Here is a 27,705-nt window from a genome sequence, read left to right as displayed (position 1 = left end):
ATCCTGTCGCCCCTCCTCCCACCCGACGCACAAGTCTCACGCTGCCGTGACGGACGACCGCTAGCCGAGTCGCACTGGCACAGTCAGGGGATCCCCCGCTGCAGCCAGGCCCGCGCGGGCAATGCCCGGCGGCCTTCGCTAGTGCCAATGGCCGGGGGAAGCAGAAGGAGGAGGTTTGGGGAAGGGCACACTAGCGTTTGCCCGTCGCGGGAGGAGGGGCGGGGGGGGAGTGAACGGGTTTTTTCCCCACGGCTAGGTACTGGCTAGTGCAGCTACCTCCACGTAGCAGCAAACCCGAGCTCTGTTATCCGACGAATGGAGAAAGTAGATGAACACACACCTCCTCCTTAGGCACGCAACTCCACGTGCTTGTTGCGTGCCTTCCCGCTGCCTCAATGTCGGCGGAAGCCTCCTCCTCTTGGCGTCATGGCTCGATGTGCTCGGCGGCGTGGCCTCCACCTCAGCTCCGTGGTCGGCGGCCTCCATCGTAGCTCCGTGCTCGGCGGCAACGACGACTTCCACCGCCGCTCCATGCTTGGCAACGGTGACGTCCTCCCGGCTGCTCCATACTTGACGACCTCCTCCGCTGCTTCGTGTTCGGCGGCGAAGACAACCTCCCCCTCTGCTTCGTGCAGCGACAACGGCCTCCCGCACGGCTCAACACTCAGCGGCGACTGCGGCCTCCCATGCGGCTCCGTGCTCGGCAGCAACTTCCTGTCATGGTTTCAGGAAGAGACGATGTGTGGTCGGGAACTCGGGATAAGGTGTGGTCGAGGAACTCAGGATCAGCTATTAGGGCAGCGATGCATTTTTTTCTAACGCGCCGCACGGGAGTGTCACCAATGCGGCGCGTGCCAGTAGATTTTTCTAAAATAAAGAAATATGAGGTATAAGAAAATTTTCTCTAAAACATAGCGTAATTAATGCAATAGTATAAGAAAACGTTTTCAGTTCTACAAATTAAAACTGTGCATGTAATTTTATTTCCATGAATGAAAATCCTATATTGTAACATATTTCCTTGGCATTCCTTCGAATTAAAGGAGGCCGTAGAGTTGGATTTTCCGAGATCGGTCTCCCTTTTCGCCCACAAGCTTGAGCTCAACGCGCTGCCGAGGCCGAGCCGACTCGTGTCACCAAAAATGGCGCGGCAAAAGCAGACGGAGAAACGCCAAAAATGGTGCCGCGGCAGAAGGCAGCAATAGCCCTGCCGCCACCTCACTAGCCACTTTCCACTTCCGCGCCGCCAAGCCCGTCATTTTCCGGCGACGCCCTCGCGCCAACTATAAAAACCCACCACCTTGCACCTCCGCCTCATCCCACTCCACTGCCACTGAGCTAGGGACGGCGTTCATGGAGATGTTGCTGGACTGGCGCTCGGTGGGCTCGCTGATCGCCACGATCATGGTGTTCCGGACGGCCATGCGGGACTTCATCCCGCCGGAGGCCGAGCAGTTGCTGCGCCGCCTCCTCGCGGGGCTCGCCGCGGCGTTCAGGCCCCCGACGGCCACCATCCTCATCGACGAGGCCGACGGCGCCGCCAGCGGCGCCACCAACGACCTCTACGACGCCGCGCAGCTCTACCTCGGCGCGCGCTGCCTCGCCACGGCGCCCGCCGTGCGACTCTACAAGCCGCGACAGGCGAGCCGCGCCGTCGCCTCACTCCCGGACGCCCACACCGCGCACGACACCTGGAAGGGCGTCACGGTAAAGTGGACCTCGACCGCGCGCCCCGCCGACCGCGGCGGCAACCCGTACAACGTCTACGGTGGCGGCCGGGGCCCCTCCGGCGGCGGCGACCACCGCAGCCTCGAGCTCCAGTTCCCACTCCAGCACCGCGACTTCGTGCACGACAGCTACATCCCCCACGTCATCGACGAGGCCACCAGGATGCGGCTCACGTCGCGGGAGCGCAGGCTGTACACCAACCGCGCCGCCGCGCCCGGCGAGGACCACCACCGCCTCTGGACCTCGCACGCCTTCTCCCACCCCTCCACGTTCGACACGCTCGCCGTCGACCCGGCGCTGCGCGACGAGATCCGCGCGGACCTGCTCCGATTCGCGTCCCGGCGGGAGCACTACGCGCGCGTCGGCCGCGCGTGGAAGCGCGGGTACCTGCTCCACGGGCCGCCGGGCACCGGCAAGACCAGCCTCGTGGCCGCCATCGCCAACCTCCTCGAGTTCGACGTCTACGACCTGGAGCTCACCACGGTGCCCACCAACTCCCACCTACGCCGCCTCCTCGTCTCCACCACGCCCAAGTCCGTCGTCATCGTCGAGGACATCGACTGCTCCCTCGACCTCTCCGACCGCAGGAAGAACGGCGGCGGCAGCATCCACGAAGACAACAACAACGCGCAGCTGGCGATGCTATCCCCGGCGACCGCGTCGATCGGGCGGGAGTCCGTAAGCCTCTCCGGCGTGCTCAACTTCGTGGACGGGCTCTGGTCGTCCTGCGTCGGCGAGCGCCTGATGATCTTCACCACCAACCACCCGGAGCGGCTGGACCCGGCGCTGCTCCGCCCCGGCCGCATGGACCGGAAGATCGAGCTCGGCTACTGCTCGCCCGCCGCGCTCCGCGTGCTCGCCAAGAACTACCTCGGCGTCGGCGAGGACTCCGACGACGACGATCCTGACACGGTGAACGGCCTCATGGGCCAGGCCGAGGACCTGCTCGCCGCCGACGTGCGCATCACGCCGGCCGACATCGGAGAAGTGTTCATGGGCTGCGACGGCGCAGGCGCCTCCGCCGCTTTGAGTAAGCTCGTCGGCGAGCTGCGTCGCAGGAGAGATCACGCACCTGCCGTAGACGCGCCTCAGCCGAGTGCATTGACAGCGGAGACGATGGAGTAAGGAATGCAGAGAGCAAGATTGACCTGAACGTGGCTTGTTGCAGAAATGCCTGGGGGATTTACTTCGTAGTAATCATCTTGATAATATTAAGCAAGAAATTCCCGAATTTTTTTTACTAAGCAAGAGATCGATCGATCGACGTGTTCGTGACTTCGTGCCATCGTGTTAGGTTGTTTGCATGCAACTGGCTAGCTCCTTTCTTGTACCTCTCCTTTTAACTTTTGTTGTCTAATTACTAGTAATCAGCAGTTGTAAAAAGTTTGTTCCGTCCTCTCTTTTTCGCAAGCTGGCTCCCTAGTAGTTTATACTAAGCATTTACTTCCTCCATTCACCAATAAGTGTATGTTTACCTTTCTAGAAGTCAAATATTTTTAAATTTGATCAAATGTTTACACAAAAATATCAACATACATGACATCTTATTACTATATTATTGAATTACATGGTAGAATGAATCTAGCAATATTAGTTTAGCACCGTTCCTATTTTTCAGCTAGATGAAATTCCAATTCGCTTCAAGTCAGATCTTTGACCGTCCCTTTCATTTTCGTGGCGTGAATCTCAGCGCATCATTTTCCTATCCTCCACCGCTAAGTGTGGTTTTATTGTCCGGCTTTTTGTCTGGTTTTTGTCGGTTTGAATTTCGGGGTCCGTGCCATCTGAGTCCCCGCATCAGTTTCCCTTTTCACTTTCCACTTTCCACTCTTTCTCTGTCTGGCGGAGAAAGGCAGAGACGAGGAGGGACGGTGGCAATGCTTCTCGTGTGGCCTCTGGTGTTCTCGTCGGCGGTGCTTGAATCGGCGGTGGCGGTGGCTTCCAGTGGTAGGTTCCGGAGGCGGAGAAAGGCGGAGACGAGGAGGGACGGTGGCAGTGCTTCTCGTGTTGGCCTCTGGTGTTCTCGGCGGCGGCGCTTGAATCGGCGGCGGCGGTGGCTTCCAGTGGTAGGTTTCTGTAGGTATTGAGCGAATCTGCCCTCTTCTCCCCCGTTTTTCTCTGGATTTTGGTGGATACAAAGTTGGGGACGATGAGGGATTTGAGGGCGGTGCTTTGGTCAGTCGCGCGTCTTATTTTTGTGTGTCCATTTCTGCAGCTGTGGAGTTGATGCGAAGGATTTGCAGAGGGAAGCGCCGGGAGTAGTCTCGGTTTGTTTCTCGTCTGGATCATGGTTCGCCGTGGAGCCAGAGGAGATGGTTTCCTCCGTGGTGAAGCTCCCAGCAAGCGACCTGCGTTTCGAGGATGCCGTGGAGGCCGTCGGATCAGTATGGTTTCCATCATTTCCTGCTCATTTCTGTAGCAAGACGAGTATGATTTTCTGTGTACGGATCTGTCTGTATTTAAGTGGTTCTTAGTTGATTTGAGTCGAATCTCGTCTGCGTGTCCTCTAGATCCATCTCTGAATTAGTCATTGGAGGAGGTACGACAGGTTTGGTTGCTTGCTTCTAATTTAGGATTCAAGGTACAAGCATAGGCACAGAGCACCACTAGCAAAGCATCTCGTATGTGTGTTTAGGCAGCCCAATGTTTTTAATTTTCAACTGAATTTCATATAGGGTTTGAATAGTCTGAGTCGTTTCAGTGTGTTCCTTTTTTATTGCTGCTGTTAGTCGTAAGGATCTCAGTGTCAGGTTGATGTACTAGACAGAAGGAGAGCATATTCACTATTATTTGTGAGTTTTGGTTGCTGATGTTGCTGTATAGGTGAGTCGACCACGAGTTTATTTCAGATTTTCTGGACCTCTGAAATCACTTGTTATCTGTGCTCAAGTGCATGTGCTTGCGTTTTCGTTATTTTCAGGCTTTTTTGTCACTCCACAAATATGTGAATGAAAGCTAGTAGTATATATATGTTTTTTTCTGTCAATCAAAGCTACTAATATATACATGGTTTTTGGCGTATCTGAAAGTAATATTTTGTTTCATTCTTATTGCAACATAAGATTCATGATTTTTTTGACTATGTAACATGGGCGTCTACAGAACTACTCTTATGAACTGATGGGGTGTATATCATAACTAGCCCCTGTCCTCAGTTTCCCTCCTTCTATCATTTTAGTCTAAGTTTTGTGTCCATGATGTAGCTTATAGGAACCATAATTTGTAAGTTAAACTCCATAATTACTCTGCATGTGTTTAGCCTCTTATAGTCTATGCAGGTATATTAATTTTACTCTAGAATTGATTTTCATCTTTGTTCTAAATAGTAAATCGTGGCCAGCCGGTGGTCTTTCCACCTTAAGCACATCATGTGATAGATATGTATCACATGATGTTTAGCTGGTGGACATAATGTGGCCAATTTTTCTGCAGATACTGATCAGGTTTAGCCGCCAATACATGCCTGCTTGTTTTGCCGTATTTTTCATCATTTTCCTAAGAAGATAGTTTGTTGAGAGTGTTAATTTTCATCTTTGTACACACTTCTGGGGAAGCTTTTAATCCTCAATTGTATCAGTTGAACTGAAGTTTTTGATCATCATGAAACCCATTGGAATAGTGTTGATATCACGCGCATCTACACAGGGTACTAAAACAAGTTGTTCATTCTTTAAGTGTGCTAGCTGTTCGGAGTGTGTTTCATAGTTGTTAATTTTGTCACGGGAATGTTGTACACATATTCAGTTCATTTTTAGTTTTTGATGTAGCATGTTAGATCTTGAAGGTGAAGTGCTCATGGTCCTGTTGTTTCACATGTAGGTATCGTATCAGCGGCCACCAGTGCATGTTTCGTGTGAATGGGCATGGTGGTTATACTCATTGTGGCGACGTGCCTGATTATGCTTCATAAAATGATGATTGCCATGATGAAGCCAGCTCATCCAGTGATGACTTTGGAGTTATTACTTCACCCTATTACTCTGATCTTTGGCATTTTTTCTTGCATTTTGTTTGTTTCTCTTTCTCATTTCGGTTTTCATTGAAGTTACTTAATTACATAGGTTATTGTCAATTCAAGGAGGAAGAGATTTTTAGATGATGCGTTGTTTGAGTTTTTCAGCAAGGAGGTATTTCCCTTCATTTTTTCCATGGTTTTAAAATTCTAATAATAAGTTTTTTGCGTCTAAAGAGTGTTTGTTGCTTTTATTTGTTCTCTGAATATTCTTTTTCTTTCCATTGTTATCTTGTCAACAAGCTATTAAGTCCTTGAAGAGAGATTTCTCAAATTTCTGCAGGTGTTCCGATGTATGGAAAGAGGTGTGATATGTTTGATTATGTGTTCCTCTTCTTAATAGCTTTTTGCTATTTATGCTTTACAACTTATCCTTTGTTGTTTTTATCCTTTTCCAGAATAAAAGGGCAAAGTTATCTGGAATTGACAAGTCGTGCTTCACTGTTTATTCATCTAAGTATTTTTTCGAAGTGTTGCATAGGCTTACTGTGGAGCAAAAGTCCGTTATTCAGAAGTTTGGTTTCAGTTGTTTACTCGTTTTTGCGAAGACTCACATTCCTTCATCTTTCATCCGTTGGCTCTCAAGTTGTGTTGACTCCCAATCCTCTCAAATTATTGTCGATGACAAGATAATAAATATTTCTAAAGATTCTCTTCATTATGTTCTTGGCTTTCCCAATTCTGGTGTTGAGGTTGTTGATAACAGTGATGGTGGAGCGGACTTCATTATGTCTCTGTTCCATTTATCAGAAGTTCCTCACATCACTTTTTTTGGTGACAAGCTAAGGTTCAGCAAAACTCTTTCTGATCAAGAGATCTTTGTTTGTTTCATGCAAATCACCATATCTTGTTTCCTTTGCCCATCTGGCAATGACCGCTTAGACACCAAATACATAAAGCAGCTTGGGGATTGTGAACAAGCTAGAAGCTTTGATATTTGTCAGTTAGTCTACAACCATCTCATTCTTGGAATCAGAAAAACTTTGAAGTTCATAAAAGTAAAAGGAAGGAAACCTAAGTCATTTGAGTTTTGTTCATATGCCCTTGCAGTAAGTATGATCATTTTCATTGTTCTTTTTAATTTTACTTCAAAGTTTCATTGTTCTTTTTTGAGTTTGTTCTTTTTTCCTTTATTTTTTTGCCGTCTTTGCAGGTGCACTATCTAGACTGCCTTGATTTTGGTGTTCACATTGTTGGTAGTGGAATTCCTAGGGCAGTTTCGTGGTCTGGTGATATGATTGTAGAGTATTCTGAATTGGACCATAAAGGCCAAAGATCATTTGGGCGCAGACGCTTGAGAACAGATCTCCCCGGCTACTACCTAAACAATGTACATATGTTTTTTTTAGCTTTTGTGTTTTTACTTTTTGGAATTTGTATTTATTCTTCCATTTTTTACTTCTTTTCTTGTTTTTTTAAAATCATGTTTTCTTCCTTGTCATTTTTAGCATAGAACTAACATGGGCAACACGAATTGCATGAACCTTGGTACACATTTTCATTCTTTATCGGCACAATTCAAGCAATCACTTCACGATAAATTTGGCATTGTTTTGGATGGGAAGGTATTAAGATTTTATATTGTTCATCATATGGCCTTTCTAGATGCACTGGTATATGCATTTTTATTTTTCTTGTTTCTGACTTTTATTCATGGTTTATCACCACAGATAATTGATGGCATCTTTGAAACTGTTCAGTGTGCTGATTCATCTCATTGTGGGAACAACATGTTAGGAAGTTTAACTCATGATGTTCTAGATTTTTTATCAAATGCATGGCCTGGGTACAAGAGCTGCAGAACTGTTCCGACTGATTTGGGTCATTTGGGTATTATTTTAAATTTTGTCTAACTATATTTCTGTAATTTTAACTCTTCATTTGCCTATCTATATTTCTGCAGAACTGTTCTTACTGATTTGGGGCATAGTTCATGGTTGTGCAAAAGGATAAGCCCGGTGATTTCCCACATCCCCTTTTTCTCACTGACCACCATCTCAACTTTGCAGTCTGTTTTTGCTATGACTGTGCTCTGTCTCTGTGCTACTATTTGTGCAGATTATTGTTCATTTGTTTTGTCGTACTTGTTACACTTCATAGTGAACCTTATTACGGAGGTGGCGTTTTGGCACACGCGTGCATATCCACCCATTATAGAAAATAATAAAAAAACAATTTTAAAAATATTAAAAAAATCTGACATAAATTTTTTGGTATACATCATGACATCCTATGTTCGTTCACAAGTTTTCGTGGAAAAACAACATTTTGTGTGGTGTGTACAAAAAAGACAAAAAAATGTCCTGTACGTAGTCGTGTTACAGCATCAAAATTTGTCTTTTTTACAGGAGCCACAGAAAAATGTTTTTATTTTTGAAAAATTGTGTACCAACATAAAATGTGTAGATGTACATGTAAAAATTTAGTTTAAATTTTTTTGACACTTTGAAATGTGGATTCACATAATGGGAGCATATGCTCCTATGAGCCAAAGTGCATTTCCCACCTTATTACCTCATTATTTCTTTTTTTTCTTGTAGTACGGTAAGAAGAGACAATGCTGACCGAGAAGCCAACGTTGTAAGCATATACGTTGAAGAACTTCTTCTTCTCTTGTCTGGAACTCCATTCCCATTTCAGGTTTTAACTGGCTGTTGTCATTTTGTGTATCTTCATCCATTTATTTTCCCTCAGCAGCTAATTCTTCATTTGCTAGGAATATATGGATATCTTCTTCAGTTATGTCTTTTTGCTGGTCTTCATTTGAATTTGCTTGGTTGTGATTGCGAATCAGCGTGCTCTTCGATTCTTGATCATGGTAAAACTCTGCCTTTTCTTTCCCCCTCTGCTTGTTTTGTTCTGCATCAGCATTATCATAACGCTGCATGCATGTAATTATATTTAAAAGTTTGTACTTTTTTGAATATACTGTATTATAATCATCATTTAAATGTAATCACCTAGTCTAGCTCCATGTTGTCGAACATGGTTAGATTCCATGGATCATCATCTTGTTGGAGAAGCAATGTAGAAGATGTGTTTGCGTCGTTTTCCCCGAGTCTGTTCTGATTTTGTGTCTTTGCTCTTTGAATCCTGGTAATCAATAATTGTTATTACATATGCAACAAGCAGAAGGTGTTCTTTTTAATAGTTGTTTTTGTATTAACCATTATTTTAGCAAATACCTGAGCATAAGGTTCTTGATTATTTGCAGACCCCGTCATAGCACCAAAAAGGAATCCCGTGTATGTGAATCCTTCCTGTCACAAAGATTATATGAATTATGGATTTTTCTTGTTGCATCCTTATGTATGAGAATACAATTATCCTGTATTGTTATTTGTATGCATACCTGACTGAAGAATTCATCCTGGACATCAATATGTTGTGAGTACATCCCTGAATCCTGCAGTAGAAAATGAGTATCTTTAAAATCAGCAATTGTACAAGAAATATTTGAACTCAGATGAAACATGTGTTCATTAATCTCAGTTTGCATCATTATTTATTACTCAGATTTAATATTTGATCAGTGTTATTCTTCAGTTTTCCGTCCCTCATTACTTGTCGCTTATTTCTCGAATTATTCGCTTTTCTCAGTTTTAGTCTTAGTTGTATTCTTCAGTTTATCGCTCATTCTCTATCCCTCATTCTCCGTCATTTTTTCCTCAGTTATTCGCTTTTGTCAGTTTTAGTCTCAGTTTTATTCTTCAGTTAATCGCTCTTTCTCCGTCCCTCAGTTTTGTAGTGTCATTCTTCAGTCCTCAGTGTTCAGTTTTTTTTCCTCAGTTTTTCGCTTTTGTCAGTTTTAGTCTTAGTTTTATTCTTCAGTTTATCGCTCATTCTCCATCCCTCATTCTCCTGTTCATTTTTCCTCAGTTATTCGCTTTTGTCAGTTTTAGTCTCAGTTTTATTCTTCAGTTAATCGCTCTTTCTCCGTCCCTCAGTTTTGTAGTGTCATTCTTCAGTCCTCAGTGTTCAGTTTTCGGTTTTTATTCCTTAGTTATTCCTCGGTTTTTATCCTTGTACCAACTCTGCCTTATGTTTGCTCAGTGTTCAGTTCTCGGTTTTTATTCCTTAGTTATCTCTGTAAATATTATAACTACTTTCTTCCTTCTCTGTCCAGTGACAGGTGCGTCTCGTGGGATTTTGGGAATGGGCATGATGTAGTGCAGCAAGCAGCTAGCCAGCTGAGCTGAGATCGATCGGTGATAAGGTGCAGACGCGCGGCCACTTAAAGTATGCAGAACGACCTTGCGGATAGAACCCTGGGTAGATCCCATGGGCCGAGGCTAGTGCCGACTATGTTGTGGAGTCCATCGGTGTCTTCACTGACAAGGACAAGGCTGGTGCTCACTTGAAGGTATAATTCAACTTCCAGTTTTCATCTTCCTGCTAGTATATTATTACATTTGACTTTATCTTATTGATTCCTTTGATTTTGGGGGTATGCTCCTAGTAACTTAGCAAGTGCTGGCATCAATATACATGACAGTCCATTCAGTAGTAAGGTCATAGTATGGATGTACTAGTTTTCAGTCATCTCAGTTTCTGTATAGTAGTTTGTCTATAATTTGTCAGTTAACTTACAAGGAATGGTGGATTTGATGAATTAGACTATATGATCTGATTTTTTTCTGAAACATGCTGCTGGAAACGTAATAAACTAGAACCATCTACAATTTCTTTTGCAGATCAAGACATTGTTGTTGGAGAGGTACTATCTCATCAAGGAAGAAATAGACAGTGGAGAGGAAGTATCGCGAATCAACACAAAATCGACAGTGGAGAGGTACTATCTCATCAAGGAATAAATAGATAGTGGAGAGGAAGTATGGATGAGGAGTGGTCACGTACCTGTGGTGAGACGGATGGAGGTGCGAAATCTTGCCTAGCTGCATTGGCCTTCATTTTGAGGTAGGGTTCCTCATTACCATCCATCGATTTTTGTGAATCTTTCTCTTCCCTTTTCCTGATCTGTGTTCTCTTCTCCCCCTCTGTTCCCATTGCTAGTCCAGCCTGTTTTGCGTGAGGAAGAAGAAGAGAGGGATGGTGACGTGCAGGGAGTTGTTAGACAAGGCCTAGAAGGCTTTTTTTTGTTTTATTTGTAAGGCCCAAGAAGAGTTTTACATGAGCTGACAGTAGCCCAGCTGAAACCGGACTGAAAGCTGACAGGAGCCCAGCTGAACCGGACTGAATTAATGAGACGGTTTTTTAGTCGGTTTTTTTTGGGACTGACGTGGCTGACACAACTGACGAGGGGGGAGGGAAACTGAATTAATGAGTGAATGTGGGATTGAATTGGGTTGGGGGAAATCTGACTTGAGCCCAATTCTATTTTCAGCTAGATGATGATTAGACACTCCCTAGTTTAGTATCATAAATTATGCTGCTTTTTTTCAAATGAGTTGGTTAAAGTTACTTTCTCTGTATCGGTTTAACAGGCGCGCACACAGTTTAAGACAAAGTTTGATCAATAATTTTGTCAATAAAATATGAACTATATATCTATAAAATTTATACCATTAGATTCATATTCGAATAAGGTTTCCAATGATATAATTTTTATTACATGTTTTCCATATTTTATTGACTAAATTAATGGTCAAAGTGTTTTCTTGAACTACGTGTGTGTATGTTAAACCGATACGGAGGGAGTAATAAAAATTGACTTAACACATATCTAAACGTACACTTATTCATGAACGGAGGAAGTATTCTAGTCTTGTTTGAGCTTTCCCATATCATCGATGTATGGAAGAAATGAATTTCTTTTATATTATACTTACTCTACAAAGTTGGACTGCATATAGCGGAAATTCAATTTGGCACAATTGTTAAAAAAAAATAACAAAAAATTTCGCATGTACATCTCAATAATCTATGTGTGTATCAAAGTTTAGTTTAAAATAAATGGAGCATAGGCACCCAGGAGCCAAAACATAAGAAATATCCACAACATTTACATTATTATTGAATAAATATAATATGAAAGTTATATTATATGGAGTCTATGATATTGCTTTGTATTGAGGACGTTTATATGTAATATCTATATAAACTTGACCAGACTCATTAAACGTTGATTTTTGACTAAACTTATATGTGACCTGCCTCGTGTCCGCTGACGTCCCTCTACATTCAATAGTACTATATCATTCTCAAAGCACTTTTAGGGTCTGACTAGCAATATACTACCTCTGTTCCAAATTAGTTACTGCAGGTTTGGTTTGATTTGGTATAGATATGTAGTATGTATCTATACGAGTTTTAGGTGTAGGTTTGCTCATTTTGGAAAAAAAAAGTTGCATTAACTAATTTGGAATGGAGGGAGTACAAACTTTGAAGGATTTGAAGTGGTGCAGTTTGCCAAAATTAGCAAGAATAAACATGAATTACCCACAACAATATAGTTTGTTCAAATCTTACATGAAAAAGAAGAGCTCTCCAAAATGATATGGCTGCTACACACACAAAAAAATACACATGAATTATATCTCCGTTGATTAGGTTAGTGATAGAAGAGAGAAAAAAAATGCACTAGAATCTCATGGTCCCTGAAGATATATTATGCGGGTATAGCTCATGTTTTCTTTCCTTGCAAATGTCTAAAAGGAGTGGTAATCTATAAAAAAAATCCTTTGATGCAATCTTAGATGAGTATTTTCTTAGAAAACACTAACTAGAGGATGCATCTTCGGCGAAGAGGATGGCCGAATTGTAGAAATTGCTCCCTTTAGAACCAATCTAATGAGACGGATGCCCATCTTCTCTTCCAATGCTGCTATACATCGAGGATTTGGAATATGAGTAAATCGGCGACTCGGGCTTCATGCATCAGCCCCCTGAGTTGGATTGCCTTCGGCGATGTCAAGATTTGGTGTATGCATTTGGTTCTTGCCTACCTCAGTAGGAGGAAGGAAATGACCATGCTTCTCATTCTTGTTACTTGGGAGATTTGGCTTGATCGTATTGCTTGAGTCTCCTAGAGCGTGCACTCTTTGCCAACTATCATCTTCGAGCACATCAAGCAGGAAGCGGCTATAGGTCTTCGTGCAGGGGGATGGAATTCTTGGGTCACCTAACCACGGGAGAGCGGGCTTTTGGGTTTTTGTTTATTCCCCTTTAGGAGAAACTTATGTTCAACACTCCTTATTTAATGAATAAAGGAAAATATTTTTCCTTTTTTTCAGAGAGAAAATAGAGGATACTCTTGAAAGGTCATTTCTCCTACTCTTCGTGTTGTGTGTGTGGCGTTCGCTAACTTGGGAACTGTCATTTTCTTTGCTAGCAGTGGGGACATTTTCTACAGTATTTTCACTCATATGTACCTGAAATAAGATTTCGACAATTTCAGATCCAACTTATCCAAATTATCGTATGTTTGAATTTTAAACTAAATTGTACTTCTCCAAATGAAACTAAACCAAGTCTCATACGTTTGGGGATACCAGTTCAAAAAAAAAGAATGAACACCAGCAACAAACTTTTTTTTGAACAGGGGTATGGCTAGGAGGCCTAGAAGCTTCATTGATAGTGGTAGGACAAAGTTACAGCAAGGATCGAAAGAAAAACAGAAACTACATCATAGCCCTTGCAATTTACTAAGAGGACCTCGAAGAAAAAAAAAACAGAACACGATCCGATCCTCCTCCACCGACACCATTGCCGGCCCCGAAGCAGCGGCCACCCGCTCCAGACTCGGGGATGAAACCACTTGATCTGGAACCGGCGTTGAAGTGTCGCGTTGAAGCCCAAGATCCTCCCATGTTGGAGAAGAAGAACCCTCAGAGCCAGAGCTCCAGAGGTGAGGAGTGCCCCCCTTGGCCAAACATAGTGGCAACGCATCTCGCCTTCGCTTGGAAGCTTCCGCAGCACAAGCTTGACATCTCCCCGTTGCCACCAAGTGTTTGCATCTGGCGCTGCATCGCCCCACCCTCTCCCCTCGCCACCACGGCTAGCGAAGAGGGAGATGTAGAATCGCAGATCTCATGCTTCACACATACCTTGGCTTTATTGACTCTTGTGGAGGGAAGAGCAGCACATTTGCTTGCCTCCAGCTCCATCCTCTGGAGCTCCACGAGCAGGAACAACACCGCCTCCTGCCGCCATGCGCTGCCCGCAAGCCATGGCCACCAAAGCTCCACCTCCATGCCACCAAACCAGGACATAGCCTGAAAAATACTACTAGACAACCTACAACTACTCTGTACAAGCCGGCCTCCTCTCCCCCGACGTCTCCGATCGGCGAGGCCGCCGGAGAAGAGGGGGAGAGGAGCCAGGATCTCACAGGCGACTCTCAACAAAGAGAGAGAGAAGAGAGAGAAAGGAAGGGGGAAATGAGCCTACTCTGTGAGCTTCCATATCCACCAGCAACAAACTAATTCTTTGAAAACATCAGAAATGGTGTTTGTTTACACCGGTAAACGTCTTGTTACGGGATCTCGAAAACTAAACCTCACTCGGATACATTTCAATGGAATTATCTGGACATATGTTTATATTTGGCTTCGTTATCTATGAAGCTTGAAGTGTTGAAAATGTCTTTGACTTGACACAGCCAATAAAAGACGCTGCCCATATGTATCTTTCTTCGACCAAATGAATAGGAACCACCCGCCGGTAGTTCCAGAGGACAAAGGAAAAAAAAGGCTATAGCAGGAACTCAGTTCAATTACCACTTCGGCCCCGCTTGGTTCGTCATTTTAGGCCCAAAAGGCCGAACCCGCGTGAAATCGAGGCCCGTAAAAATTCTCGACACGATCCTGAAATCGCGCTTGGTTCGTCTGTACAATTTCGTCCGTTTCAGTCCAATACCTCCACTGGATCTCACAGACCGGCAATGGGCCCGAAAAAATTCCACTTATTCGGCTGTGCACTGCGAAACACCTCCGTGAGCAATTACGGTGCGGAAAACAAAACTGACTCCCAAGGGAGCCTTACTGGAATTTCATTTCTGTACATAAAGGTCCAGGTTTTTTTTTGAGAACATCTCTTGTCTTTCGTCAAGAGACTCATTTTCTAAGTTTCTGCCTCCCCTGGTCGTCCCCCGCGGCGGCTGAAGGGGAGAAAACCTAGCCCCGCCCTCCCGCTCCCCCCTCTCCCCTCCCTCCCCTGCCGCCGCCGGCGTGTGCCGCCGGGCAAAGCCCGCACGGTACCGGTGGCGGCGGGCCTTCCCTTACCCGGCGCGTGGCGGGCCGTGCGGGGCGGCGCTGCTCCACGGCGACGGTGCTTCTCGGCGGAGGTCGGCGGGGCCTGGCGCGGCGGCGGCCGGCGAGCTGCGTCAGGGGCGTCCTCTCGCACATGGAGGCGGCAGTGGTCGCTGCAGCCGCGCGTGGTGGCCGTGGTGGTGCATGGCGGCCGAGCTCGATCTGGGCCTGTGCGGGCCGACGTGGGCCGCGGCTTCGGGGTGTGGTGGCGGCGCGTGGAGCTCTGTCTCCGGCGTGCTGCGTGGGCGCGGCTGCAGTGGTGGTTGGCCGGCAAGGGTGGCCTCCTCCCTCGGGCTCTTGCTGGCCACCGGTGAGGCCGGTGGTGGTTGGCACTCCTCTTCGGCGACGGTGAGGCCGGTGTGGCTTCTTGCCTTTCTGGTGGTGGTCCAAGCCGGCGGCTGCATCTCCGTCCAGTGTCTCAAGTTCGCCGCTGGCGACATCGGGGGTACGGTGAAGGACCAGGGTGAAAGCCCTGCCCGGTGCTTCCGGTGCGGATCACGATGACGCCTGAGGGCGCCGCTTCCTTCTTGAAGGCGTGATCTTTGGTCCCAACCGTGCCTTCCCTCTCCTCTTGGTGCCAGGGGAAACCCTATGTCCGGTCCTTCGGGCAAGGCGGCGGCGGCGCCACGGCGTCGTTCTCTTCTTGAAGACGTTGTCGAGGCTTCATGGGGAGGGGCCGATGTGTATTTGGAGGTTGGGCATTGTGATGCGCTTCTGGTGTTGGCTGCTGGCCAGGGCATGGGGCGTCGAGGCGCTATGTACGACACGACGTGGTGGATGCAACCAAGTCTGCTGCTTCTCCAATTCCGAAGGATCCTGCCTTCTCCTCGCCGACTCTTCTAGGCTCATGAGGGGAGGTACGTTGGTCCGGGCTGCCTTGGAGTCGCGAGCGTGCTATGGTGGTGTCTCGCTTGGTTCGTGACGCGGTTCGGTGGCTCCATGCTTCATCTCCTCACCTCTTTTGGTAGGATGTTGGGGGTGGGTAGCTCTCATCGGGTCGTTTGTAGCGGGGTGTTGTAAGCCGCTTGGCTATGTATCGTCTTGGGTGTGTGTGGAGTTGTATCGGCCATCGGCCTCTTCTTCTATGTGATTGATACGTCTTCCAGGACGTATTCTCGAAAAAAAAATCTGTACAGAAAGGCATTTGTGTGAAGGATGAAACTCCGGTTTTATTAAATACATTCATCGACTGAGATGGTGCTTGCACAACACATTTTGTAAAAAGATGACTTCATGTAGGGCCTTCAAGATAATAAGGTGGTCTATATGGCAATTGACTACATTTAAAAAGAACAACAGTGACAAAACCATTGGAGACTAGACAAGAAAATCTAGCGTGGCAGGCTAGCGGACGACAGGAATTCTTGCTCCAAGCTGTAGCACGCGTTTCGGCTGCGCTGTGATGCCGTGTTACAAGTTCTCCCTTCCAGGTTCTCGACTAGGGACTGGTGACCTTGCAACCCTCTCTGAACAGCTAGATCAAGTTGACATGAATACACCCGATTCCCTCGCTATACCTGCAATGTTGTCTCTACATGCTTCATTGTTGGCCTTTCTTCTCCTTTTAGCCTCAAGCACATTTCCGCAAGGGAAGCAACCTTGTTGATCTCTTCTTCAGTTGCTTTTTCAAGAATTTGAGCTGCTACTATATCTTTGGGTTGTCTCGACTTGATCTCCGAGAAGAAATAATTACACAGGTTCTCCTTCATTCCATCCGCGGCTGTAAAAACAGGTTGTTTCCTCAAAAGAAGTTCTAGAAGTACAACACCAAAACTGTAAACATCACTCTTCTCATTTAGCTGGCCAGTCTGGTAATATTCTGGATCCAAGTAACCGAATGTGCCCTGTACATTTGTGACAAGATGGCTTTGATCAATAGGGACAGTTCTTGAAGCGCCAAAATCCGAAACCTTTGCAGCATAGTTTGCATCCAAGAGTATATTAGAGGACTTCACATCACGATGGAAGATTGATACTGATGCTGCAGAGTGCAGATAATATAAAGCCCCTGCAGCTTCTGACGCGATCCGTAGGCAGTCGTCCCATGACAAAGAAAATATGTTGCTGGAATGGCAATTAAGAATTTCAAACAATGAACCATTTGGAATGAAGTCATACACTAGTAATGGGACCTCAGTTTCAAGACAGCACCCAAAAAGTTTCACGATATTCCTGTGATTTATCTGAGAGAGGATTGCAACCTCGTTGATGAAATCGCTGATCTCACCCTCCCCCAGATGCTTGGATTTTTTTATGGCCACCACATGCTGGTTTGACAATATCCCTTTGTAGACCGTGCCATGCCCTCCACGGCCAAGGATACGTGCAGGATCAAAGTTATCTGTTGCCCTTTTAAGCTCTTCTATGGAGAAAATCGTTGTCTTCTCGCTGGCATTTTCGTCTGCTGATACCAGTTGTTCTAAGAGAAGGCCCTTGTTCTTTCGGAAATACTTCCTTCTTAGTTTCTTCTGGACATTTCTTTTCCATCTTCGAAAGAGAATTATTGCAGTTAAACCGAAAAGTAGCGTGCCAAAGCCACTGCTAAGCCCAATTACAATACCTACCATAACGAAAGTATCCCATCAATGCACTCATCATTCGGTATCTTTTGAGAAGAAGTACGGAAAATGCAGTATGTATGGCTCACCTAAGAAGAGATTTTGCTTTCTTCGTGGAGTGCACTGCATTTTTGTTATATCATACTCTGTATGATCAGGGCAGTTGGTGCAAATGTAGTTCCCGACAGTGTTCTCGCAAATGCCTTTGCAAATTCCTGGTGTTCGTACGCACTCATCAATATATGCGTAACCATATCTTCTATCAGGACAGGTGATACATAACTTTTATAAATATAATACTGTATATGAATTAGTGTACCTTCACAACCATCTGCGATGAATGGATTTCCTTGAAAACCATGCAAACATGCGCACCTGTATCCAACATAGCCATTGATGGAGCTGAAGACACCCAGGCATGAGCTATGGATACTTACACATGCATATCCAGAGGTGTTCTTTTTGGCCTCTTGGCATGTAAGATTGGCAGCAGCCCATCGCACAGAGGTTGATTCTAGAGGATCGACATACAAGTTTGGTCCTTGAGTATCTAAAGGTTGCCATAAACTGTTAAATAAAACCTCTCCAATACTTGAGTCATATTTGACTCCCAGAAGCCCCTCACTAACGTTTATGTATGTCACAATGGTGCCAAAATTATGCTGGAGAACCGGCGGTGTAGTGTTTGAGCAGTTGAGCTGAAAAGTTTTTCTCGCAGAACAACCTTCTTCTACTCCGAAAGGAAATGGGACACTGATATTCCCACACTCTCGAGAACAATTCACCTGTCGTGGTCTTGGATTATACTCTATTTCTCAAAAGGAATTCAAATTCATCAGATTCTGACTCGAAAAAATTGTGATATTAGCTAAAGAAAGCAAGATAGTTTATTCACATATAAATTTATTTTATCAAAATGGTAATGTATACTAGGTAGGTTTGTGCAATAGCAGTCTTATTGTTCTCCCTAGCTAGTTTCATTAAATGACGCAACCCTTGTAAAAGACTAGTACTATGTTGTGAATAGTATATACTTGTGGAAGAAGATCAAAGATCACCAATATAAGTCAGGCAAGAATGCTGGCAGCTCACTAGATTAAATGAGACTAAGCTGAATATTAAGAACTAAAATTACATATCTCCAAGGCAGTTGAATATGTCTAAATACATAATTGTGTATGTATGTTAACTCAAACATAACCATATGATACTGAAATAAGTACCAATGCAAGGCATACAAAAATAAGGTATCTTTCAATTGGGAAAAAATACAAAGAAATAATTCATAATCACTCCCTTGTTTCATTCCATCTACCATGGTTTCAATATACAAACACCCTAAAATTTGTTATATTAATCATGAACCCATGCATCTGCATTAGCCAAATCAGCTGAGAAAGCGTAAGTAGCAATAGGCATTTGAAAATTTAATATTATAAACACCCAAAAGTTTCCCATGGTTATCTATGCGAAGTAGAAATTATATGACCAGTGGGGGTTCACCTATCAGCGTAAGTGAAAACAATAATAAATTATTTAGAACATGGATTTACTGATCATTTGTACAATGTGTTGTATTTTATGAACTCATTCTCAACTATATTTTTTCTACAGTATTCATTGACCTTATAGTTGTCATCTATTTTTTATCCTTTGTTAGGTGATCAAGTTAGATTTGAACTACAAATGCAAAAGAACGTATGGGAAACAAAGAACTACCAGCGCAACATGTTTTTCTATTGGTCATGTTAAGGTTTTTCTTATCTAAATGAGCGTGAACCTCAAATACTGAAATGAAATCCATGTAGTGTCACAGATAAAAAAAATACAAAAGCAAGAAATATGAGTGCATGATGTTAAAAAAAACTGATAGTTAAGATGGACTAGATATATTTACGATAATAGTTGGTATTTCTTTGATTATCCTGGAGTTATATCTGTAGAAATATATATGTTTTGGTAAAATATAAATCTAAACAAGTTCAATAAAAAAACATGTCCTGAATGTTTTTGAAACGGAGGCCCTTAGGTGTGTGATCCTTGTACCCTACAAAAAAACCCTTGGTAACAGATCAGCTGGAGGAGATTACCGTGGTCGGGCAAGCAGCCATCAGAGATATACGGATTGCCTTCATAACCACTGCTGCACCGGCACATATAACCATTCCCGGATAAAGGAGTTGTGCATTCGCTGTGGTTGCTGACACATGCATAGTTGGTATCTTCTGTGCTCCTGGAGCAGCTCGGTTGGTCCATGATACTCCACGAGAGTGGGGCCTCAATATTTATGTTGATTGTATCCCACAAAATGCTGAGAATAGATTGTGTTTTTATCTTGCTTGTTTTGTGGCGAACGAACTGCAAGTCAATGGTACGAACATGCGTAAACTTAGATACAGAGCACCACCCAGGTCCATCGGGATCCTGCCTATACACCTGCTCCGCAATCTTTATGCTGGGACAGGTTACACTGCAAACCAAGGTACGTGTACCGCTGGCTTTATCTAACAAGTATACATCCAAGTCACAAGTAATGACAGAAATAAGCATGAACTCATAAATGGTAAAACTATTCCCCGGAGTCCATGACATGTTGTAGGTGTCGACACCAGATTTCATGGGGATGGTTTTGGAAAAAATGACCTGAAGAAAGTTTAACTGCCACCCCGACCCGAACTGTTCGTCCCCCAAAGGTAGCAACATGCCAACGGCGGAAATATTGTCCACAACCTGGGTTGTACTATCACCATGCAAGAAGAGTTTTGGGGGATGAGTGGTGCGGTTGCAGCTGAGACTGAAGTCACGATTCCTGAAGCAGCCAGTTCCTATGCCAAATGGGTAGATGAAGCTCAAGTTACCGCATATACTGGGGCAGTTACCAGTAGAGGCGGGAGTCAAATTTGAAGTATTCATGCTGGTATGATCGCCCCGCATGGATCTAGTCTCCAACTGACTAATTGGGTGGTTCAGAGGCTGGGTGGTACTCCCCTCTGCGCTACTCAAAACTGCAGATTGTCGGGCTTCAGCCATCCCTAGCATGGCGAGTATGAGCAAAGCAAACATGGCTTTGAAGTGGGTAATCAACTCCCCTGCTCAACTATTGAGGTGTTGGCGAGTTTTTGTGGAAGTGACTGGCCATAGAATACCACAGCTGGTGGAGATCTATTATAGGCGGACATCGAAGATGTCAAAATCACTGATGGACCCCTGTAGTGTACTACTTAAGGAGGAAGTATCTCCTTTTTCTCCTCTCAGGGCAGGGAGTTTTCTTATTGTGAAAAATGGAAACATGATGCTATTCAATTATTCATACTAAGGACACAAAAAAGAAACATGATATTCTAGTAACCATGTACTACCTATTTTGGTATGACCATTTTATTGTATAATATATGCTAGATAGGAAAACTTCAAATGGAGGCCGAGCTACACGTAGACCCGAAACATGTGTAGTTAACATACAACTGGGCGTCCCAACTCCCTTCGTATATCCAGCTCTCCTGGTTTTCTCAAACCTAATCAACTTTTTTCTTCCTTCGAGAAAACACAATCAACTATTCTTCTGTGATAGAATGAAAGTAAGTCGTTGGAAAAGAAACAAATGTAGTCACCAAAATGGTCTTATCCATGGAATGGGGCATTCATGGAGTCCATTCAATTTGAACAATGACTGAAAACAACAAGTTTTTGATGGAACTACCGCCACTCAAACCAAGCAGGCACTACTACATTGACTCCGTAGAATTTGAATAATAATAATAATACCGAAAGCAAGTCCTGATGGAACTATGGCCACTCAATTTTAGCAGGCATCCCTTGGAAACAACATTTAAGCAAACGCTAGTACCATTCTGAGTGTGACTTCAGAAACTGCCAAGGTAGTCACCAGAATATTCTAACCCATTAAATAGTGCAATTGTTCCATTAAATTTGAGCAATAGATTGAAAGAAAGTCTTCGATGGAACTGCAGCCGCTCAATCCAATCAGGCACTTCCTGGAAATTACATTTATCTTGAAGGTGTTGCACCTTCCGAATATACTGAATTTTCTATGGCGGGGATGACATTCAGGCGATAATACTTGCAAGTGGTAGTTTTTTTTTTGGGAACAAGTGGTAGATTTTTTAAAGCAGCGTCACAGCCAAATGATCTTAACTTTCTGTTAGAAATAATCAAAACCAAACTTCTGTTTTGAGAAACTAGCATAGTGACCAAGCAACATCCTTACCATCTTTTGTTGAAGTATATTTCAATCTCGTATTAATTATTATTGTTAAATGTAGCATCACAAGTCAATGGAAATTTAGGGTCTAATAAATGACTTATAAATGTTAGGAAGTCATTTTTGTTCGAGAAAGTGCAAAAGGATTGCGGCTCGTTTCATTGAAAAGAGAAGAGAGTATTTACAAGCCTAGAGAGGCTGGGTACAACAAACGCAAGAATTGTACATCCAAGGTGTTGGGCAGATGGACTCATAGGCCTAAGAGAAACTCCAACGCAAATACCTAAATAGGACACGTTTGGGTGGCACCATGTACAGCCACCTGGCCCATGAGCACCAACAATTGACCCATTTTGGTAGCGACCATTTTTCCACCTTTCCACTAATCAGCCACTCCCTTGCCCAAGCGTCGGCTCATCTCCCGACACTGGCATTTATGCCAGCAACCTACGTGTAGTGCAGCCGCCTATTTTTAAGGCACATCAGCCATTCTCCCTCCTCTCCCGCCGCCGCAATGGACAGAAAGTAGTTGTCCTACCACGAGGCCACCGAGTTCGCTCGCCACGGCATCCTCGCGCCACCGAAGGAGACTGTGCCGAATGGATGGGCCATCAGCTTGGACAGGGTGCATGCGGAAGCATGCGTCGTGGCTGGACCCTTGGTTCTACGAGGACAGCGACTACTGACCCAAGCTATTTAGCAAATCTAGTTTTAGTTCAAATTCCCTTGAACTACTTTTCCTAAAGTTGTGTGAAACTTGGTGGATTGGAAATTATGTACAAGTTTGTCGTTCAAGGGTGGGCCACGGGAAAAGGAGGATAGTTCTACCGTCCACGCCACAGTGCGGCCGCGCAGACGCAAACCCAGCCCAAATTCGGGCTGGAAATGGGTCCAGATGGACACGAAAACATACATCGATCTGTTGACGTCATCGTGTTGGGCCGTGCCCAGTGTTGGCATGGACAAAAAGGGAGACGTGGTGATAAAATGCGTTGGAGTTTCCCTAAGGCCCCAGCGCACCCCAAAGTGTGGCTTCTGCTTTGATCATGTAGGAAGTCATATTTATTTTTATCTTTTTCATTTATGTCCTTCTGTGTATGTTTCGGTTTCAATAACTACCAATGTAATAATGTACATATTAAAAATAATTTACGATATGGAGCAATATGAAACATGGAAAATGTCTCTTTGTATGGTATCTTATTAGAGAATAAATCCCATTAAACATATTACTGTTTTTCTTTCAAACTCACCTAATAATCTTCCTATCATTCGGAGTTCATAGGCCTCTGGGCACTCGCTGGACCGAAATAGGGAGTACTCTGCGAGATCAGCATGCATACCATATCACATTCAGTTGTTCGCAGCCGAAATTTGAGGTAAGATCTGGCCAACCAAGGCAGAGCCGAAGTACAAGCTTTTTTGTTGATTGGTTCTCCATGGCTCCGCCCTCAAGCTGATCTGCTAGATGTTTGCGGATGGGCCACGGTTCTCTTTGCCAGCTCTGCCTGCATAGGCGTTGTCCACACTTGCAAAGACTCCCCCTTCTTGGCTGAGGTGTGGGCCATGATCAGCCATTGGGCAGTGAACCAAATTATTTCAGCTGCTCAGTCCACCCCTTGGTCAACTCCTGGTGGAAGGTGCTCCTGCCGAGCATTTCCAAGCTCACAGCCAAGCCTCGCAATGGGCATCTTATCCACGTGATATGGAGCGTGTGGAAGGAAAGGAATAGGAGGATTTCCAATGCTGTGTGTCTCACCTATTGGGATATTTGTCAGTATAGTGGTGTGCCACAGTAGGGTGTGGCGGTGTCACCCTCTCCGTGGAGTATTCCACATGTCGACTTCCAACTTTTTGGGGCGGCTTCTATGAATGGTCATACGGTCTATCTACGTAAATATATTTGGAAACTTAAGGTACCACTCAAAGTTAGGATCTTTATGTGATTTCTTCATAAAAAGTTATCCTCACCAAAGACAATTTAGCTTACCGAAATTGGAATGGTTGTAAGAAATGTGTGTTTTGTGATTCACCGGAATCAATCAACCATTTATTTTTTAAGTGTCCCTTCGCTAGACTTATCTGGAGAGTTATTCAGTTCACTTTTAATATACCCCCACCAACTAATGTCACCAATATGTTAGGCAATTGGTTAAACGGGGTGGACAAGATGTCTAAAGATAGAATTAGAATTGGGTTTTGCATGTTGATGTGGGCTATATGGAACAACCGTAATGATATTGTTTTTAACAAGAAAACGAACTCTAATTTTTTACAGGTTATCTGTATGGTATCACACTGGATCCACGACTGGTCTCTTTTGCTGCCGGAGGCACAACGAGAGCCTATGCATGCTGGATGCCGCCGGCTGGAAGCGGTGACACATCCAGGCTGGTTGGCGGCCTACTAAACGACTCCAAGATGCATAAACGTGTCTATTGTCTAGTTGGCTAGTTCATGTGTACACGTTGTATGATCTATGAGTTGTAAAACTTGACATTTTGATATTTTGAGCAATAAAGAGGGCTTTGTGCATCGATTGATGCAGAGGCCGTGGCCAGACCACCATTTCGAAAAAAAAATCTTTTTCGGGCGGCCCTCTAAAACACACCCCCTAGTCCTGCACACAGGCTTTCTCGTCATCTTCATGAATAGGTTGTACTCCTGACATGTATTCCCAAAAATAATCTTCCTTTCATTTATCTAATATTTATCTAATCTCTGTTGCTCTATCTTTGCTATCTATGTGTCTTTAAACCATCCTCATTGGCAGGACATTGCTCAAATATAGTTGCATGGATAATAGAAAAATATTGCTAAAAGCACAGCAAAATTATTTTCATTGTCATTAATAAAGCAAAGTAGAACAATATGTTCCATCTAAAGTATAATGAGAACAAAAAAAGTTACACACGAAAAGAATACATCTGAAAAATTAAAAATCCCCGAAAATTGTAAGTGAGTCTAGGCTTTATTTAACACTGGTTATAAAGAGTTACTCTCAGCAACAGATGTAAACTTCAAAATGCATGCAGAAAAATAAATGGAAGAGACATGGGGAAGTATAAGCAGCATATAAGCTATCCCAATATATGGGTGCATTAATATATAACAAAATAGACAGAAATAGTGAAGTCATGTATTCCAAGGCCTACTGCTATGAAATTGCTTCCGGTAGAAGTATTCCATGACGGAGGCAATGGCTAAAGTAATTATGGTATGAGCCACTCAACAAATGCTGACTTTGAAGGCCCTAACCACTTTGTATTATCTAGCATTATCTTGCTTTCCAAGGCAGCATCTTAATATTAGCAGATGTATCCTAATGCTGCGATTGAATTATAGGCTATGCAGTATAAAGCAGACATGTAAAACCAAATGTAGATTCCCGGTACTAAATCACAGAAGATGTTATAGGGTGTCGGTACAGTGGAGAATAACATTTAAAGATTGGGATTTGCTAGTTCTTAGCTAGCTAAGAACTAACTTCATGCTCAGTTAAGTTCTACACCATTTAATTTGCATCGTGATTCATGCTAATTATAAGTTGTCACATGAGTTGCATCTGAGATTTGATGATATCATCTGACTGAGAACGAAGTTAGTTCTCAGCCGACTGAGAAATAGTCACACCCTTAAAGATTACGTCCCAATCTTGCTCACATTTAATCATACACAAATATATTTTATCAAGACAGGTGTGTAGTAAAGGTAGGAGTAATATTTAGAGAAAGTGAACTTAACAATTATAAGGACTAGAAGTTTATAGTCATTTGTTCACAGACAATCCTCAGTTTACATCACATTTAGATCCTGGAAAACACATTTGCAACATATATATGCTACACCGGTACTCTGTAGGTAGCAATGGTGATTAATGAAAGGGAAAGATGGGATCAAAAGATCCGGGCAAAAGAGTCAAGTAAATCCAAACACATAAGCTGAACCGATAATCACCACATATAGCTGATTAAGAAGCAATGTCAATGAGGAAATGCTCGTACATTAACTCGCTACAATGAGCAATCAGTTGATCGTATAATTACCGAGTAGGGAAACTTTGTCGTCACCAGAAATAATAGATGGACAGAGTAAACCAACAAGGCTGAGATAATAGAGGGGCACCTGAAATTGACCACATAATTAGCGAACTCGACTGCCTTCACGCGGGCCTGGAGCAACATTTGATGCCATCAAGGACTCTGCATGGATGAGGGTTATATATGGGTTTCCTTTCACAACAGAAAGCAAAATTCACATCGGAGATTTATCAAATAGCTTACCTGCACACAACGGAGAGAAATGTGATACAGGCAGGGACAAGCATTCCATATACAGTACGTGATTACCTTAAACTGAAGGCCAATTCCACAGCTGCTTTTTGACTACCATGCCGGCCTACATCTGGCAGCAACAGGATAACAAGCGCGTGGAAGCCCTTCTCTCTTCCCTCCCTACCCAGCAAAGCCCCTGTGCGCCACGGGATGAGCCATGACGGAGGCCTCCAGCGGGCAGTCCCAGGCTAGTCCAACCAGCCTCCCGCCGAGGGGTCTCAGGCCAGTCCGCGCACAGCGCATCCCCTCCCACCTCGCACGGCCCTCCCGCCCTGAGCCCGTGATCAAGTAAAGTTTAACTAATTTTTAGAACAAATTATCAATAAATATAATATTTTGTAAATACCACACGAAAATATATTTTATTGTCTATTTAATGCTATTAATTTTGTATTTTATATGTTAATGATTTTGATAAAAAAATTAATTAAATTTGATATAGTTTAACTTTCTAAAAATAATATAAGCCTCCAGCTTTAGGATGGTGTTGTATGGTTTAATTTTCCTCGGGTATTTGCTTAACTCAAAATTTACTTGTCCCAAGGAAAACCACGGAATTCTATTCCGCAGCGAGAAAGGATTCATGGCTTGTAATAATTTTGAATAGTGGCCGAACCCAACACAACCGAATTTAACAGGATTACCTTAGTTCTAACTTAAATGATATATGATATTCACGATTTAAAGTTCCTAACTTGTAACTTAAAAAATCTCAATTACAACTTAACTTACCAGCGGTGATAGAAAAGGCGCAACATCATACAACAAACTTTGACCGTGGTATGAGAAGTTGACTAGCAAGATCAAGTTCATAGGTTTGCTGCTCATCATAAACCACAAGAGGATTCGTGGCCCCACCGGCGACCTCAATGTCACGCCGGTGTTTCTATACAGGGCCGCCAGTGAACATAACGGTTGTGGTCTTCATGCAGGCAAGAATATAATCAAGTCATGAAGATTAACTGTGGCATCGACAACCTCGGTTTACTATTTTGAAGAAAAATATTAAAATAATTTGAGGCCCCCACTCAAATTTAGCAAACCCTCACATTTTTAAAGAAAAAGATTCCAATAATTTGAATTTTTAATAGAAGTGCCACATTCAAACTTCATGCCCCCACCGAAAAAATCTAGGTCTGCTCCTACTACCCCACATAGTGTCTCTGTGTGACAGGCTGCCAAGTGCCAACAGCAAGGAAGTGTGGTTTGCCGTACGCATGACGGCATGAGACGTGTGGTGTGGAGTAGCATAGCCCTTAATCGTAGCAAGTTTAAAGGTATAGTCAGCAGGTTTACCTGCGAATCATTTTCTAAATTGAAGGTCAGGTGAATGTAACATCTCAGCCGACTGAAGTGCCTGCATGTGGGTGGGGGCAAGGCACGCCGCACGCATGTGACCCTGCATAAGTAAGCGATTTTTTTTTAAAATAATACACTTTTAATTATTAATTCCAAGAATAATAGTCGTTTTTAGCATTTTTTAAAATAATACACCGTCGGGTTCGAGGAACCCGAGATTCAAATATCGGGGTAGAGGAGCCCGATTTTGCAATTTCGGGGTTGACAACCCCGATTATATTTCCGTGCGGCGAGAAAAAAAAAAGAAATAGGGGTTCTTGAACCCGATTGCATGGTGAACCCG

General features: G+C 43.9%; 2 protein-coding genes across 2 annotated transcripts; one reads left to right on the top strand and one right to left on the bottom strand.

The window, feature by feature from the left end:
• Positions 1–1,353: 1,353 nt before the first annotated feature.
• Positions 1,354–7,840, top strand: LOC124661908 (AAA-ATPase At3g50940-like). The gene is made up of 7 exons (XM_047199797.1): positions 1,354–2,849; positions 3,944–4,112; positions 6,894–7,070; positions 7,189–7,305; positions 7,411–7,526; positions 7,644–7,698; positions 7,799–7,840. Exons 1-7 carry the CDS (start codon positions 1,354–1,356, stop codon positions 7,838–7,840), a joined length of 2,172 nt encoding a protein of 723 aa, XP_047055753.1.
• Positions 7,841–16,078: 8,238 nt separating this feature from the next.
• Positions 16,079–20,632, bottom strand: LOC124698266 (wall-associated receptor kinase 2-like). The gene is made up of 4 exons (XM_047230771.1): positions 19,598–20,632; positions 17,827–18,315; positions 17,597–17,749; positions 16,079–17,509 (listed from the first exon to the last, which is right to left on the bottom strand). Exons 1-4 carry the CDS (start codon positions 20,568–20,570, stop codon positions 16,461–16,463), a joined length of 2,664 nt encoding a protein of 887 aa, XP_047086727.1. The 5' UTR covers positions 20,571–20,632; the 3' UTR covers positions 16,079–16,460.
• Positions 20,633–27,705: the final 7,073 nt, after the last annotated feature.

The sequence above is a fragment of the Lolium rigidum genome, chromosome 1 (assembly GCF_022539505.1).
Source record: "Lolium rigidum isolate FL_2022 chromosome 1, APGP_CSIRO_Lrig_0.1, whole genome shotgun sequence".
In the NCBI taxonomy this organism is placed as follows: Eukaryota; Viridiplantae; Streptophyta; class Magnoliopsida; order Poales; family Poaceae; genus Lolium; species Lolium rigidum.
Note: the sequence above shows the minus strand (reverse complement) of the source record. Positions and strands in the feature narration are given on the sequence as shown.

Coding starts and splice junctions, on each gene's coding strand:
- LOC124661908 (XM_047199797.1), top strand. CDS start 1,354: ATGGAGATGTTGCTGGACTGGCGCTCGGTGGGCTCGCTGATCGCCACG. Junction 4,113..6,893: donor CCGTGGAGGCCGTCGGATCA/GTATGGTTTCCA, acceptor CCGTCTTTGCAG/GTGCACTATCTAGACTGCCT. Junction 7,071..7,188: donor CCGGCTACTACCTAAACAAT/GTACATATGTTT, acceptor TGTCATTTTTAG/CATAGAACTAACATGGGCAA.
- LOC124698266 (XM_047230771.1), bottom strand. CDS start 20,570: ATGTTTGCTTTGCTCATACTCGCCATGCTAGGGATGGCTGAAGCCCGA. Junction 18,316..19,597: donor TGGCTGCTTGCCCGACCACG/GTAATCTCCTCC, acceptor TTTGAGAAATAG/AGTATAATCCAAGACCACGA. Junction 17,510..17,596: donor AAAGCAAAATCTCTTCTTAG/GTGAGCCATACA, acceptor TCGTTATGGTAG/GTATTGTAATTGGGCTTAGC.